Here is a 16,664-nt window from a genome sequence, read left to right on the forward strand (position 1 = left end):
GCCTGTATCAGTTTGCTGTGCAATAGATCAGGTATGCCAGGAGGATTCAGAGTAGAAGACTACTTCTAATACAAACATACACAAATGTGGAGAAAATGAATGCTAATTTGTATATAAAGGAAATGAAAGTATAGAAATAGTTACAGTAGGTAAATAAAGTAAATGTTAATCTCCAATAAATTAGTTTAAAAGCTACGGTTGATGTTAGTGAACTGAGGCTGCCAAAAACTTTTACAGTGACAGTTTTAAAGCCCCCAAATTATAGGTCCCGCTTAAGTTTCCTTCAATTTAGGGTTAAAAAAGTCCTCTTTAACAGTATTTGGTAATCATAGGGCACTGAGGAAACTCATTTCTGACCCAACGATACAACAATGATAGACCCAACACACCTATTCGACTGTAAGAAACCTCAGTAAATAAATATGCACAAAGGAAACAGCATTTTATTGCATGATTTAAAGGGTGTTAATGCTGCTCTCCATCATGCATGCAGTGGATGAATCTCACTTAATTGTTAAAACCATCATATCAACATATCAATACTTCCTTAAAAAGGATTCCTGACAGCTCAGCAATTTATCGCAAACACAAAAACAACAAACATTTTAGCAAATTTAGTGAGAAAAGCCATTTATAATTCAGTAATACACAATAATTCAATGCAATGTTGGAGGGAATGGAATATGAAGACAATCTGTACTTTCACTCACACTAAGCAGTAATATTATATTTAAACCAAACTAAATAATAATATAAAACGTCCACTTGCTTTCCCTGTAAAACATTCTCATGAATCCGGCACCATTCTGCTGAATGACTTGGACCATGAATCCAGTCCAAATTGGACTTGAGACCCTGATGTCCTTCTAGGTTGTTCCCTGGAGAACACCTTAAATGATCGGATTATAAAGTAAATCTTAATTAGCTCTGACCTGATAGACCCCAGGCCATTCCCAAACCACTCCAAGAGTCAATTAGTGCTCATTTAAAAGTTGATAAATGTTAAGTGAGTTTAAAAGTGCTAAAGATAATCAATCTTTGTAAAAGCAATCAACTGTTTTGTCACATAATTGACCACTCAACTGTAAACTATACATTTCCATTAGGGGGCTCTGGCTTAGACAAAAGCACTGTTTAACATTTGAACAACAGCCTTTCATCATTTATCCTCATTGCGCTGCTTATTTACATGAGCTGACTTTTCATTGAACTCTTTTTCATGTCTTACAGAACTGGCAGGTGATGCTTTATTGATCCTCAGGTAACGGGTCAAAACATGCAGAGTGAGTCGACAGCTGCCAGGTGTTTTAGGGCTTGCTCAGGGACACTTCAGTAGAGATTTGACAACACAGACTGTGAATGAGTCTGCCACTCGTAAGGCAGAGTCCTTTGCTCAATGTGCCGCTACCTGTTCATTTCAGGATCACTAAACATTGACTGGGCAGCGAAATGGAAAACTGATCTTTCACTGTTGAATAAGTGAGCATTAGCAGCTGAAACACGTTTGCTTGAGGCCTAGTGAGCATGAACACCGTGAGATGCAAGTCAATTCTAGCAGGAAATAAAACAAAATAAATAAATACTGATTTATAGCTCAAATTTCAGATACGAATAATATCCAGCCTATAACCATATATAGAGTCAATATATCAATGACAGAATGAAACAATACAGGTGCATTGCTCCATACAATCTAAATGTACCGTCATCAGTTATATTAAACAAAACTTTTTTGAATAAACTTATAAACTGATTAAATATTTACAACTTATGAAAGAGTCTTAATTCCCTGACCCGAGGCGCTGTGCAGTCTCTGAAATCAACTACACGAAACTCTGGCAGTGTGACCTGAACCACTGGGCCACCGACGCTATTGGAGATAAAAACCTCAGGATAGCAGCACCATTGTGCGGTGTGCGACCAACTAATTTACATATTTGACTCGTAGCAGAGGCTTGAATAGTTTATTGTGTCTGTGGGACTCTGAAAGTTGTCTGGATGCCAATAGAAAGACATCATGTGCTCGAGCTGATCGCAGGCTGAAACATCCGTAGTGACGGGAGATGGATCGTAGTTAAATGTCTTTTATATGGTAGAGTTTCCTCAATATTTCTATCCTTAGATACTTGTGGTAGTTTCACTCTTTGGTTTTCTGTACATGAGGCTGTTTATTTTGAGAGTAACATTGTTATCTAACTTAAGTGAAGTCTTGAAACAAGTCTCAAACTCAGCACAAAATGGTGGTCTTGCAGTTTGCCTTCAGCGAGCTCTCATGTTGTTCAACATAGTCTGCACTAAATGTGAAAGCCAGCTGCTCCATATGCTGTTGAACAATGTTTCTAAACGGCAAATTAATTAATGGTGGCTGCTATCATGGATAATTGAAATTAGAGCGGATGATGGGGGTCTGCAGATAAGATCAAGAGTATAGGACTGAAGACGATATTTAACATTCTTGGCCAAAACGAAACAAGAAATCTAAATTTAAAAAGATATGCAATCTAAATATTTACGTATTTCAGCAGGCATCTGAAAGACTGCAGAACTTACCAGTTTGACGTACACAATTGATTCTCAGTTCAGCAAGATTTCCATTTGTGAAAAGATACCTTAGTGTGCACTCAAGCATCTGGGCAAGTGTGAAGATTTGAATAAACCTGAACTCACCTGGTCTTCAAAGGACAAGGCCTGTCCAACGTCTCGTGGGAACCCATCTATGACGATACCATTAGCATCTGGGATCTTCATTATCTTCTGCTTTATCTCAGTTATTGTTGTCTCCTGGAAAACAGCGAAAAGCAAAAGGATTCATAATTACGTGTACATCTCAAAAAGCAAGAAAAAAAGATAATTATTATATCGGCATGCATATGCATTATAAATTCTGTCTTTCCTAACTCACATTTCACTTTATTTTATCCCCTGTTTAACAATGTGGGCAGCTCGCTGAGTAAGCAACTGGTTGTCACAGGACATTTCGGCTACAAATTATAAAGCAAAGAAGTTTATAGTTGCAATTATAATTTGCTTTTCCAGCAAGATGAGTTTATTGTAGCAATTCCCAGATTCATCAAAATTGTAGATTGGTTAAAACCCCTTGAAAATAAATAATGAGTAGCTGATCCAGAGCCATAAAGAAGGTAAATGAAAAACTATGTCAACACATTGGAGAATTCCACAATATCATTTATTTGTTTATCCAATTGTTTTTTAATATATCTGAATGCGGCAGATAAACTGTCATGATTGCACCTGAGGCCAGAGAGTGCCAGCATCGTCTAGCATCAATTACTTCCCGTGGCTGGAGGAGGTCAACATGTTCAGATGTATTTCCCCGGGCTGAATGCATCATACGATATGGCAGAGATACATGAGCAACACTCAGATCTAAAAATAACATCTGTAGGGAACGCTGAGTAACACAGACGTTTAATTTCCCTACACACACACACAGAATAAAGGCAGCAACCCAACAGACTACACAGAGATTAAAGCTCCTCTAGATTCCATCGAACATAATGTAGTGTAAGGTAAAATGAGAAATGCTAATCTGAGAAAATCCCTCTGATCCACTGCATGGCTTGATGTCTGAGCTCTCACAGGAATGCCAGTCACACAGTCATCTCTGTCTACCAAAGAGACAATCTATTTACAAAACTATACCATCAAACAAACAGTAGCTGGACAGAATCATCACCGAAGCTGCATCTGACATTTTTTATTTACTTCTTCCTGTATAATAAACACTCTGTAGTTAAGTCATTCATTTCCTGTTTACTTAGCAGGGACAAATACATGGAGAATCGCACAACAATTTTCCAATACAATGTATCACAGCATTTATAACTACTGCTTATTTCCAATGCCAGTCCCTAGAAGGGTCCCAACTCTATATTGAACAGTTTGTTTTGAAATTCATGAATCATCATCATCAAACCGGTGCACTCTATCAAATGTAACACAATACATTGTGGAATTTTATCAAAAAGGAAGGTACAGGCTTTTGACACTACTTTTTTTTTCACTCCCTAGAATTTTATGTGCACAATGTAGTGATATTTACACGCTCAGTGGTGAATTCACAGAAGGATTACCAGGCTTTTGCGTCTGCTATGCCTGCACAAATAAGCCAAAAAGAAAGTAATTCTCAAAGCACCCGCAAAGGGTGAAATGCACCCATAACAGAGCTGCCAAATAAATAGCGTCTCGGTTTTCCTGTGCAATTTTCACATTTATTAATAATGCAGTACGCATACATTTTGTGCCTGCTGCATAGTTAGCGCAAAGGCAACATTTATACTTTGCCACATGAATAATTGTTATCAGATGCAAAGGCCCTCAGATGGAAAACTTTATGGGCCTATTCTAGCGTAATCCATTCTTTGAGAATTTGCACATCAGATTTCACACACAATAGAAACGGGTGGGCAATTTTGTGCCAAATGTATGCATCAATACTACTTAAATGTGGCATTTAATACTGCAAATAGCACTGGAGCAGAGGAATGCTATTTGCCTGGTAGAGCAGTTATGGGTGCCTTTCACCCTTTGCAGGTTCAGACTTAACAGCCACAAAAGCTGCTTTTACCTTCTGCAAATTCGCCACATAGTGTGTAACTATAACCACATAGAGTTGAAAAGGTGCTTGAAATAATGATAAGTTTGATTATATTCAATTCTATTATATCAGAGCTCCACCCTGCTCTGTGGGTCAAAAGTCAGTAAGGGAACCTTGAGTTGGTTCTGTTTTGTCAACTGATGTTTCTAAGGTCAAGCATTCACTATGAATCTAGTTGAAGTGTGGTCACTTTGGATACAAAGCACACAGGAAATGAAATGGTGGAGTTACTTACAGCTACAGTATAAAGCTAATTGCTGGTGGTAGAGAAAAAGCAAAATAATAAGTCATACATCTTTGAAGAAAAAAATATTTTACTTTCTTTTGCTGAAGTGTAATTGTTTTTTAAAATTGGAGTTTGATTGATTTCCACTGGTGCCCTTACTATATCATTTTCTGTCATTGCAAAATGTAAAGGAACATTAACTTCATGCAGGTACAATAACTGCTGCTGCAGCAATTTGTTTAGCATACTGCAGTATATACGTATGGTATGGAATTTGCACCCAGCTTTTGTTAAACTGTGCTCTTCCTTACAGAAAAAAAGAAACAAGTAGACAAAGTGTATAAGTGGGTCTTTAGTTCACTTTTTACAACGCAGTGGACCCTGCTGAACCATCTTAACATGAAAGTGTTTCCTCAGTCTGAGCATATAAATGTTATATTAGTCTTTGATTTTAGACCAGACAGTCAAACATCCAAGGTCCTCTTATGTGGAGACCTGTGGGATTTCTGAGGGAAATAGTGCAGATAAATATCGAGTCATATGACCTTGCAGTGAGTTACGGACAAATAGCAAGAACTTCAAGTTGATGTGGCCATTGGCAGAGAGTCAGTGATGCATTTCAGTGTGCTTGCTGGATTTTGAATGATTTGCAGCACTGGAGAGATTCCACAGCTGAGCACAGTTACAGACAGTCCTCGAGGCTACAAGAAGAAACACATGGATGTCTACTTACAGAGAGAACAAGTTATAGATATATGTTTTTAGAGGAATAGTAGGGAATTACTTGTATTTGTTTTCTTGCCAGTCCAAAGGCACAATATCCACCTACCTACACCTGTAAAGCTCCCTAATCACCACTCTATATCTTGTTTGTTAAATTTGTACAAAAACTGACATGTAAAAAGACAAGTTGTGGTTTTATGGGAGGATTATTTATGGCCACGGTGTTTGTTTCACCCTGTTTCTGGTAATTATGTCAAGTTAAGCTAAATGTTTTCCATCTTTAGCTGTATATTTAACAGACAGAGATTATTGATTTTCCCATCTAACTCTCAGTAGGAAATCTCAAACTTTTCCTTCAGTTTATTTTTAGAAACATAATTCGCAAAGTGAACATCCAGGTTTTTTGCGTGGACCAACAATTGACTGACATATTAACATATTTAAAGTAGTGGCTTTGTGCTATTGTGCTATCAGTCATCCACTTAAACTGATGATTGATAAATCCTTTTGGATCATATAGTATAAAGGGGGAGATTAAAATCTATGTAACCCTACACTTAAACAACAAGCTGTGAAACAGTAATATGTCGCACAACACATCATACAATGGTAATGGTAAATGGACTTGTACAGCACTTTTCTAGTCTTCTGACCGCTCGATCGGCTTTTACACGACATGTCATCATGTCATCATACATTCACACCCTTTCAAAAACTGATGGCAGGGGCTACCATGCAAGGTGCCACCTGTCCATCAGGACTCTAACTAATCATTCATACCCATTCAGACACCAAGTTGAGGTTAAGTGTCTTGCCCAAAGACACATTGACACGGATTAGCTGAGTAGGGAATCAAGCTACCGGTCCTCTGATTGAAGGATGACCCTGCTCTACCACTGAGCCACAGTCGCCCCACGATGTTTATGCTAGCAACGCTGTCATCAGGACTCCTGCTTAAAGCTTCTGCAGCACTCATACAGAGTATTTAGCCTCTTCTTCTCATCATTACATACAGAATCATTATGAAACCAAATTCTCCTCTGCTTCGCTCAACTATCCACGGCAGGAAATTAAATGCCCAACAGACACTCAAGTCGCTTTATCATATCTAATATGTCTGCAGCTTGGCCTACTTTGCTGTTTATCTCACTGGTTGCTGGACTGACATCTGGTGAACGGCCAGATGGTAGATGCAATGTTGTGCCAGACACGCAAGGAAAGGATGATGAATGAAGAGGTGGGCAGTTATGAAAGATAATTCCCAAGGAAAAGTGAGCAAAGAACTGGCAGACACAAAGCAGGTGGGGGCTTGGTGTTTGTGTTACAGCCTTGTTCCTCCCTGCATCATCAACGCATCATTGATGAAAACCCCCTCCTCTCTGTTTTTTTCATTATGTAAATCAAAATGTACCCAGACAACCAGAATCACTTCTTTTTAAATCTGTTCATTTATAAGATAAATCCATGAGAGATGCTTTTAAGCTCTTAGGTTAAAAGTGTGTTATTATGACAACCAAACCTCTAACCAAAGTAGCATCAGTGACATACTTGACCCATTACTCAACACAGAGCCATGCATGACACAGTTATGTATTATATAACACTAAACACTGTACTGAAGCAAAAAGAGACTTACAAAGACTTTACCTTTAAATGTGACTATGACCAGAATTAATTGGTAGAGGGACGCATGACATATGGGACTAAGGAGGTGGTTTTGCATCTTTAAGCCAATTTACAATCATGTATACTAATCACTGTCCGTTTTTTAAGTTTCAGACTGAATTCCTATCTTCCATGTTCTTTTGTAAGCTTTAGTGCCCATTTATACTTGTAACAAGTCTCTCCTAGCTTGTGGACTATACTTTGTGGATTTACTTCTCTCACTACGACGTCCCTTAAATCCCTGTTGTCCTGTGAGGCAATTTGTGACTAAATTTGACTAAAAAGTGCTATACAGCTAAAGTTTGTTATCACTATTATTTCCGTCCTGACAGACACTAGGGTCTGTTCATTTCAGGGCACGGGTAAAATAAAGTTATAGGGATTTGAAATTTGCGTTTGTTATGTCATCCATCATATCAAATACATCACAGCAAATATATTATCTTTATTTTTTGTCAAAGTTATCTCACGTGCTGTGTGTAAACATGTAGAAAACTATTGTTTTTGTTGAATTTAATAAAAACATTGCATTCCTTATCAACTTATTCTTATGAAATTAAAACTGAAGGGGAAAGAATAAGCAAACACAATGTTGTGAAAAGTGAATTTTCAGTTTTTTTAAAACTTGTAGTTTGGTCTTAAGTCACACATTGTCTTACATCTTTGGCATGGAAATTCGTTCTTCATTTCAGGAACACATGCAAAATAATCTAAAATCAAGAATCATTTACTGGCCTTTTCCAGAGCTTTTTTTCTATATCCCACAGCCTTCTTCAGCAAATATAACTGTAATGTCATGTAACCTAGGTATGGAAATATAGTGATACTAAAAGTTGATCCTCATTCAATGCCAAAGAACATTCTTAAAATCACTTGAACCAGCTCCATTCACTGAGGAAGGCCCTGAGATTGTGTTAAGAGCCCTGGAAAAAGCTAGTAAGAGCACCATGAGGGGAAGCAAAGCAATGTGAGCAAAACACTTAAACTGGGTTTGATTTTTTCTGGTTGCTAAAATTGTTTTACTGCTACCTCCGTTCACAGCAGTACAATGCTCTGCTCCCATGCTGGTACTCCTCTCTGTTTCTCAAAACTGGGGGAATGCCGATCTCCATCTATTGTAGAAAATACACTCACGTATCTCATAAACTATCTCATACAACCCCACTTCAAAAAATACAAAATATCCCTTTAATATTTTACCTCAGATTATGAGTCTTAAATCCAACTGAATCACCATGTGTTGATAATCTTTATTTGACAAATGTCTTTGCAATCAAGCCTTTTTATACCTAAGTAACCTAAAACCAATGGCTGTGTGGATAAAAGGAAATCCTATAAAAAAAATGTTTTTTGTAAAACATGAAAAATCAACCCCTTTAACTTAATTTCATACATATATTGATCTGGGAAGTGTAATGGAATCATGTCGATTTTGTATACGGTGTTTGAATGAATTGATGCACAAACATCCACAGGGGGTCTGTGCTCATTTTCTTCCCCGAGCAGAGTCATTATCTGGAAACGAAGGATGCTAATAAGACAGTGAAGCATCCCTCTCTGCAGCACGCTTGTGATATGGATGCTGCTAATTAGTCCCTTCTTACATGCACGCTGTGATAATGACCTATGAGTGACTGGATACACTTCCACTCGTATTCTCCCTGTTTTACACACACACACACACACACACACACACACACACACACACACACACACACACACACACACACACACACACACACACACACACACACACACACACACACACACACACACACACACACACACACACACACTCTCTCGCTCTGTTTCTCTGCTACCTGTGGTGCCAGCTCTCCGTTGGTGATGATTTTAGCGATCAGGCTCCACTTTCTGTTGCTGGTGGCGTTGTGGATCATCTTTTTCCTCAGCAGCTCGCCCACAGACATGTACTGGAAGCCATAGCGCTCGGCAATCTTCAGGCTCTGTGTTCCCTTGCCGCTGCCGGGGCCACCTAGGCACAGAGGGAGAGCTGTTGATGTTTTTGGGAGAGATTTTTGTCGTCTGTGGGAAATGTGTCTGTGTGAGTGTGAAACATTGTGTGTGTGGGTGTGTTAGCGTGGGCGCAAGTGTGTATTAGTGAGAGAAACCCAGACTATGTGAGACTTTGTGTGTGTATGTGCATGGCTCTGCTTGTGTTTGAACATTTGTGACTAAGTGTGTCTCTGTGTGTTGCTGCCTGTGTGTGTTTTGCGGGGGAGAAGGGCATGTGGGGGAGGATAAGAGAAACAGGTATGTGTGAACCTCCTACATTTGCTACCAAATCCTTTTCTTCATTATCTCTGTATTTCAACAGGAAGAAGGATGTGCAGAGAGAGACAACAGGAGAAGGCTCTTAGCTTGACGCTGGATAGTAAAACATTATTATGAATATATGACACGTTAGACCTTTTTCTTAACTTATTAGTGCAACCACATTTTATACATACAATTATCATAATTCCTCCAAAAGTAAAAAAAAACCTGAATACGTTTATATTTTGGAATTAAGTTGCCCATCCAGTCATCAGCAATAATATCTTGTAGGTTCAAGGTAGACATACTTTACGAGCTGTCAGTTTGTGAAAGGCCTCCATTAGTGCCTGTAAAAGCTGCTACTACTGCGTTTCATTCCAGGATTTCAAAGATGCTACTGTTACACAGAAATGTCAACTGATCCAAAATTGAAAGCCAGGCCAGAGTGAGCGAAAATGAGTCGAAGAACAACACTGTGAAGGAAAAAAATTGTCTAGGTTCATCTTACAGTTTGGGTTCATAATCAGACATTTTGACATACACAGCAGCACCTAATAACGTTAACTATAGCTTATATCAGTTTCAAATAATATTTCACCCAATAAATGACCATTTTTATAACAATTACTCACCAAGTTTTACCTTGAACTCTTCATGAAAACAACGGTTTTCTCTTATGTCTCCACAAAGAATAAAGAATCCACAATTTGAGAAAAGTCTTGATGATTTGAGGGAAATGATAAAACTATGTCAAAACATAAGTTTACAAACTCAACTCTTGCAGCATTCCAGGTCTTATTTATCTTATTTATGCTCACCCAAACACATGCATCTTCGCTAAAACGTTATTATTTAAAACAATCTAGACTCCGCTGATGCAAGCATAAGAATGTTTATGCGGAAGTGTTTTATAAAGTAAGATTTTAGCAAAGATGACTGGATAATTGAGATTTGGATTATTCTGCACGAGTTGTGTTAAAGTTTGTAAACAGATGTTTAGACATGTGTTTACACTGAGACTTTTCTCAGTTTTTTGATTCCTTGTTCACAGTGGAGGCATGCGAGTAAAACAAAGTATCCTTTAAGAGTTCAAGGTAAAGCTGATTGAGTAATTGATATACAAATGGTCATTTTGGGGTTGATGTATTACTTTAAGTTTTCCAGTAAGCATTGTGAGCCGTTGCACATGATATTAACTCTACCTGATTTTTTCTTCTATGATCATTATGTCTTATGAAAAAGGCCCAAAGATTTAACAAATTATTCTTGTCATGAAAAGATAAAGTGAACGTTTTGCAGTAGAGAGAAGGGGTGGGAGGATCAGAGAGATACTCTAATACGTATTCAGCAAATATGCTCTTTTATCTTACATCTGAGTATTTCGTAATGTTCGACCCAGCCTCCTCCTGACCACACGTGTCTCTGTCAGTACGCCTCTCTCTCTGCAAACCTGACAGACAAAACATTTGCCATGATCTTCCACAGAGATGACAGCTGCTGCCATCCTGTTTTTTCTTTAAAACAGGGCACAATGTGCTCACAAAGACGAGATAGGAGCTGGCTTTGTGCTACGAGGTCAAATAGCTATCAACCACACCACAGCGAGAGCGAACATCCCAGGTACAAATCAAAAATCGAAACATTCTGCGGCAGAAGGGCTGTCAGGAGCTTTTCAGGAGTTTTTAACAGACATCGAAGTCTCTTCATTGCTTATTTAAAACCTTATATAAACTATTTTAAACAGGGTTTATAAATATCATCCTTTTTTTCAGTCCAGCTCAACCTGGTACATTACTCTTATTGTGTAGCTGCTGTGCTTAATTCATAAGATTTATGAATCTATTTGACAGGTTAATGCAGGCCCATCAAGGAAATCAGATTAGGAGAGCGTGAGTGTCTAACGCAGGGAGTGACATGCAACCAGATCTACCCCGCTGATACCAACAGAGAGAGGCGGGGCTACTTTCAAAATACCAGGAAAACCACGAAGCTAGTGCGCACACACACACACACACACACACACACACACACACACACACACACACACACACACACACACACACACACACACACACACACACACACACACACACACACACACACACTCCCCCATTAGATTCCCATCAAGGCCATTTATTTTTAGATCATCGAAGAGGCAAATCTAAACTTTGTGTTTTTGTTGAGCCTTTTATATAAATGGATAAAGCTTTCCCCAGAAACTGGTTAGAGTTTTGATCTCTTTACCCGTGAAAGGATCTTTACTGACTCGTCTTATCTAATGGACAACATGAGCCAGCAGGAATCCATATGAGCAGCTTCAAATCTAAAACATCAGATTAGTGAACATTTTTGCCTCAAAACCTCCTCATGCTTGTGTGATGTAAGGTCACAAAAGTTTCTAGCTTTAATGTTTGTGTGTTAGTCGGGTGCACTGGTTTCTTTACCGATGACGAGGATGACCTTGGGTCGCGGCCTGGATGGATCAAACACCTCGTACTCCTCTATGAGCTCCGCCGTCTCCGACAGGTCCGAGTCGCTCTCAATGGAAAACTGGCTGATGGGAGGGAGGCGATCATACCGTCTGTAGGGAAAATTGGGACTGTCGGGCATCACTGTAACACACACACACACACACACACACACACACACACACACACACACACACACACACACACACACACACACACAGAGGTACAATTAGTCTTCTTTTGTCTGGAGTATTGATGATTTTTATCCAAAGCCTGAAGTTTGTTATCATAATTATGTTCCGTCAGTCCCTTTAAAGGTACATTTGTCACATTATTTCATACGCTGCAAATCACATTTCAGCACAAAAAAAGGCATGCCTGCGTTAACAATCAAACAGTAAATTTGAGCTGAAACCGTCTTAGTATGATGAATGCAATGCTTCATTCAGGTTGGTAATTATACAGCTGTCTCTGGTGATGAAAGCATTGATTATAACACATTTACAAAAGATAGAAATCGTCACTGCATGCTGCTACAAGGGAGCAGAGCTGCTTTAATTTACATGCAGTATGCTATAAGGGCGTAAATGGTATTGATCCCTCATTTTCACTAATGACAATACATGTACCAGAGATGAAAATAGATTATTTTATTAATATGAGGGAACAAAGTTGCTATTTTACGCAAACATTTTATAAAAACACATAGAATGTTGCAAATAACAATAAATGCTGCCCCACCTGCCTGAATCCAAAGGTTTACTTTTGCCCTTTTAACATTTCTTACACACTGAACTGTCAATCAGGCCAAGATTGGAAACATTAAGAAGGCAAGAACATTTTTTCCCCTTCCACCAAACATCTTGAAACATAGTAGATTTGAGCTTCAGCTTTCAGCCAAGAGAGGAACCGGGGACACAGGAATCTCTATCCCTGAATAGACTGCTTCTCTGTGAAGTTGTTTTAAAAAATATCGGTTCATGTCTGCATAAATGTGAGTGACGTGCCTGCCAGCTTAAAGATGCAAAAAAATAAATTTCTAACCACACAAAGGTGACTTTATTCTATCATGGTAGTTACAGGGCTCATTGCTGCCACGCTACCACCCATTAAACAAATAAGTTTGAATTTAAATCAGTAAAGTACACGTCTCACACAAGACATACACTCTCATTTTAATCAATATCTGCAGCAGCTATGTGCAGTTGTGCGTCTTAGCTTTGTCTCTTGGGCACGATCGTGACTTGAAGTGTTTATTTAAGCTTCAAGTCAATTTTTTCTGCCAATACACCTGTAAACGTAATGTTGGTCTACAATAAAAAGTCACAGAAATACTGAGCGATGACGATGAAATCAGCAGTGTGTGTTCAGATAGTTCTGTGTGCTGTTACCTGAGAGCCAAAAACTCCGTACAATACAAGAGCAAACTGTTTTCCCCCACTGTATCTCACTTAAGAATAGTAAGTGAGTGGTCAGCAGTATCAAACAGAAAATAACAGGAGTTTTTAGAAAGTGTTAGTCATTGCAAACAATGACAGGTCCTTGAGCGTGTGAATACCCAAAAATTGTATGCAGTTGGTGCAGCCGTATGCGAGTTCAACCGTAAACAGACCAAAGGTGCACATGCACACAATCACACACTCATACACACACACACACACACACACACACACACACACACACACACACACACACACACACACACACACACACACACACACACACACACACACACACACACACACAAGACTGATATCAGCATCTCCTGGCGAAGATAATCAAACAGAGCTAATAGAAAATGTCATTAGCATATGAGAGCCATAGTCAGCTGCAAATTCAAATAAGTTTAGCATTTTTCCTGCATTGGTAGGTCCTGCTGGAAACCACAGCTTGAATAAGTGATGAATGGGGAGGTGTTTGGTGTACCTACTCATGTGAATGATTTACTACAGTACACACGTTCAACTGTCTTTTCCTGTAACTGGCTGCCCTAGTGAAGGCTGCACGGGCACGTTCAAGGCTGAGAACACTGGATTCTGTTTTTGAACATTTTGGTTTGACAGGTTTGGGAGTAGCAGCAGGGATTGCTTTTAAACTTTTTATTAAGGTGTGTTTGTGGGCACTCTGGTGACTCAACAAATGCTTCCCGCACTTTTTTGAAACGAAATCTATGCAGGAGTATCGATAGACACAGCTGCAGTTTGCGCTGTAGATGCAGAAAAAAACAGTCTAGAAAGTTGTTGCTTTTTCCAAGAGTAGCATAGCAGTTTTAACAATGTTTCTACAATGGGGCTCATGAAATGTCAACACCCCTTTCCTGTTTAAACAGGTAGCCAGTTGTGATTTTAAAGGAGAGGAAGGGTTCTGCTGCCAGCATCTGGCAAATAATTCAAGAGATATATATTTTGGCTCCTAACAGCTTTTTGTCTGCCTCTAACTAAACAAGTTAAGAATAAAAAAACATAATGGGATAAAAGTTTCAATGTGTAGAAGTAGATGTGTGTTGGGGTTGCAGTTAATGGTTATGTTCATTTTTTATTATCCGTGGAATTATCTCACTTTCTTAATTATTCTATGAATTTATTCTTTCATAGGGCTGTCACTATAGCAAATATTCACTACACGATAATCGTGGCCAAAATATTCCTGCTAAAAATGTTGTTGCAATATTTATAAAAAAAGAGAGTCTGGTGTGACTGGTTTAAATGACTTTAGTTTGTAACAACAGTTCCTAAAGATATAACATTTTCTATCAAAAAAAATCTAAAGCAGGATTTCGTCACATTAAAGAGGCTAGTATGAGCTTCTTTTATAAATTTGAACGATAACAATTGTTGCAGATGAATTTTCTGTCGACCGACTAATCGATGAATTCACATTGGTCTCAGCTCTAATGTGCTTCACTGTACTCTACATTCAGAATTCACTGCTCACCATTTCTGAAGAGGGACCTGCGCGATTGCCCGCCGTTGAGAGGTGGAAGGGACTTCTTCTCCTGGCCCACAAAGGTATCCCATCGCACCTTGTCTGGTCCTCCGAGCTCCCTGGCTTTATTCAGACAGCCCTCCAAGTAGTCGATGGGGTCGTCGGGCCGATAGTACATCAAGCCTGTCAGCAGGCTCTGGAGGAAAACAATGGAGGAGGGAGAAAGTGATGAGATGTTTTTTTCTGGCATCACTACATCTTTGTTATGATGTGTTGATCTTTGGCAGCGTGGCGGCGGTGAACAGCCCGCCTTTTAATGAGGAAAAGTTTTAAAGTGCAGATCTGGTTGGCTTGGCTTGGCTCGGCTCCACCGTTGGGAACAAAACATCTCATTTTGTCAGAAGCCCATGAAATTGGATTCAGGTCATCAGGCTCCTGTGTTTATTTGCCAGGCTGACATTGTCAAGGATGAAAAAGCCAACCACTGTGTTGAATGTGAGAACGAACTCCAAGCCAGAACACAAGTCAAGTGTGTGTTTGTGTGACATTTGCCCCCTCAACCCTGAATGTTTTAAAACAATACCTTCCTCTGGGACTTCCTTCCTCATCTCCACCCTCCTCACTAACAACTCCCACCAGCAGCAGCATGAAAACACAATTAAAGCTTCTCCCAACTGAAACAATTGGATGTGCTTATTTAGCTGATAATGAGTTCATATGAGAAACAGTAAAATCACAGTGCAGTTATTATGATGATGATGATGATGATGATGATGATGATGATGATGATATGTCATTTCACTGCTCAGAGTTATTTAACTGGCTGTAAATAAACAAGCAGAGATTGCTTGCATACATTATGCTGCACTACAGTAGGATTGAGTCTAATTAAGTGAATGAGCCAATGTACTATCCCCTCAGGGAAATTAATTATTATATTTCTGTCTATGCTGCTTAATCTGTGTTGTCTGTCTTTTTCATTGTCACCTTTTATTGAATAATAATCCTGTAGAGATTTCAGTCATTTTCTAGGCACCTTCTCACACTATAAAGTATAACTGGATTTTCCTTCAAAAATGTATTATGGACTTTTAAGGTTCTTTCAATTTTACATTTCCATGATAAAAGAATGCATTCTCCAGCTGAGAATGAATTATCATGATAATTACTCTGACAATTTATTTCAAACTATGCAAAGGATGAGAGGTCTTTTTGGTTTAATTGCAATTTGAGTATGATTATTACTCTAAAAACAGAAGCAGTTGGTAAAAATGACTTGTCAGCAGCGTTCCTCTCCTCGTTTAAACCTCCATCAGCCGGAACAAGATGTATTACATATCATAAAGAGATCTTTCCCGTCACTCTATGACAGGCATCGATAAGTAACACGTATCTTTGTGCGAGAAACAAAGAGTCAGATCTGCATTCCCACAAAGCTCTCGCCATCTCTTACCTCAAATAGTTGAGGTATCTCCCGCCGTGCGAGATACTCCTTGGCATCGTTGGTATTCATCTCCAGCCGGATTTCCTCTGAAATCACAACTTGTCCGGAGCTTTTGTTTTTGCTTCTTCCGATGTCTCAGTGCCGCAAGCTATTCTCTGGTTAACACCTCAGCGCATTTTTTTTAGCCTCGTGTGTGGACTTTACAACTGGATTCCTGCAGGCGATGCCACCGCGCCACCCTCCTCCTCGGTGATGCGGATGCGTGGCTCGTCCGTCCTCCTCCCTCCTACGGCGCTCTGCTTCCAGCGCGCACCATGTGTG

General features: G+C 39.2%; 1 protein-coding gene across 1 annotated transcript in view; it reads right to left on the minus strand.

Annotated features, from left to right (window-relative positions):
- The window catches only part of ak5 (adenylate kinase 5), a 63,073-nt gene extending 46,409 nt beyond the window's left edge, over positions 1-16,664 (minus strand). The window contains exons 1-5 of the mRNA XM_054596217.1: positions 16,353-16,664; positions 14,909-15,095; positions 11,951-12,118; positions 9,053-9,225; positions 2,668-2,781 (exon numbers count right to left, since the gene is read on the minus strand). Of these exons, the coding sequence (XP_054452192.1) occupies positions 2,668-2,781; positions 9,053-9,225; positions 11,951-12,118; positions 14,909-15,095; positions 16,353-16,412 (702 nt within the window). The 5' untranslated portion in view covers positions 16,413-16,664. The remainder of the gene's footprint in view (positions 1-2,667; positions 2,782-9,052; positions 9,226-11,950; positions 12,119-14,908; positions 15,096-16,352) is intronic.

The sequence above is a fragment of the Anoplopoma fimbria genome, chromosome 3 (genome assembly GCF_027596085.1).
Source record: "Anoplopoma fimbria isolate UVic2021 breed Golden Eagle Sablefish chromosome 3, Afim_UVic_2022, whole genome shotgun sequence".
Taxonomy (NCBI): Eukaryota; Metazoa; Chordata; class Actinopteri; order Perciformes; family Anoplopomatidae; genus Anoplopoma; species Anoplopoma fimbria.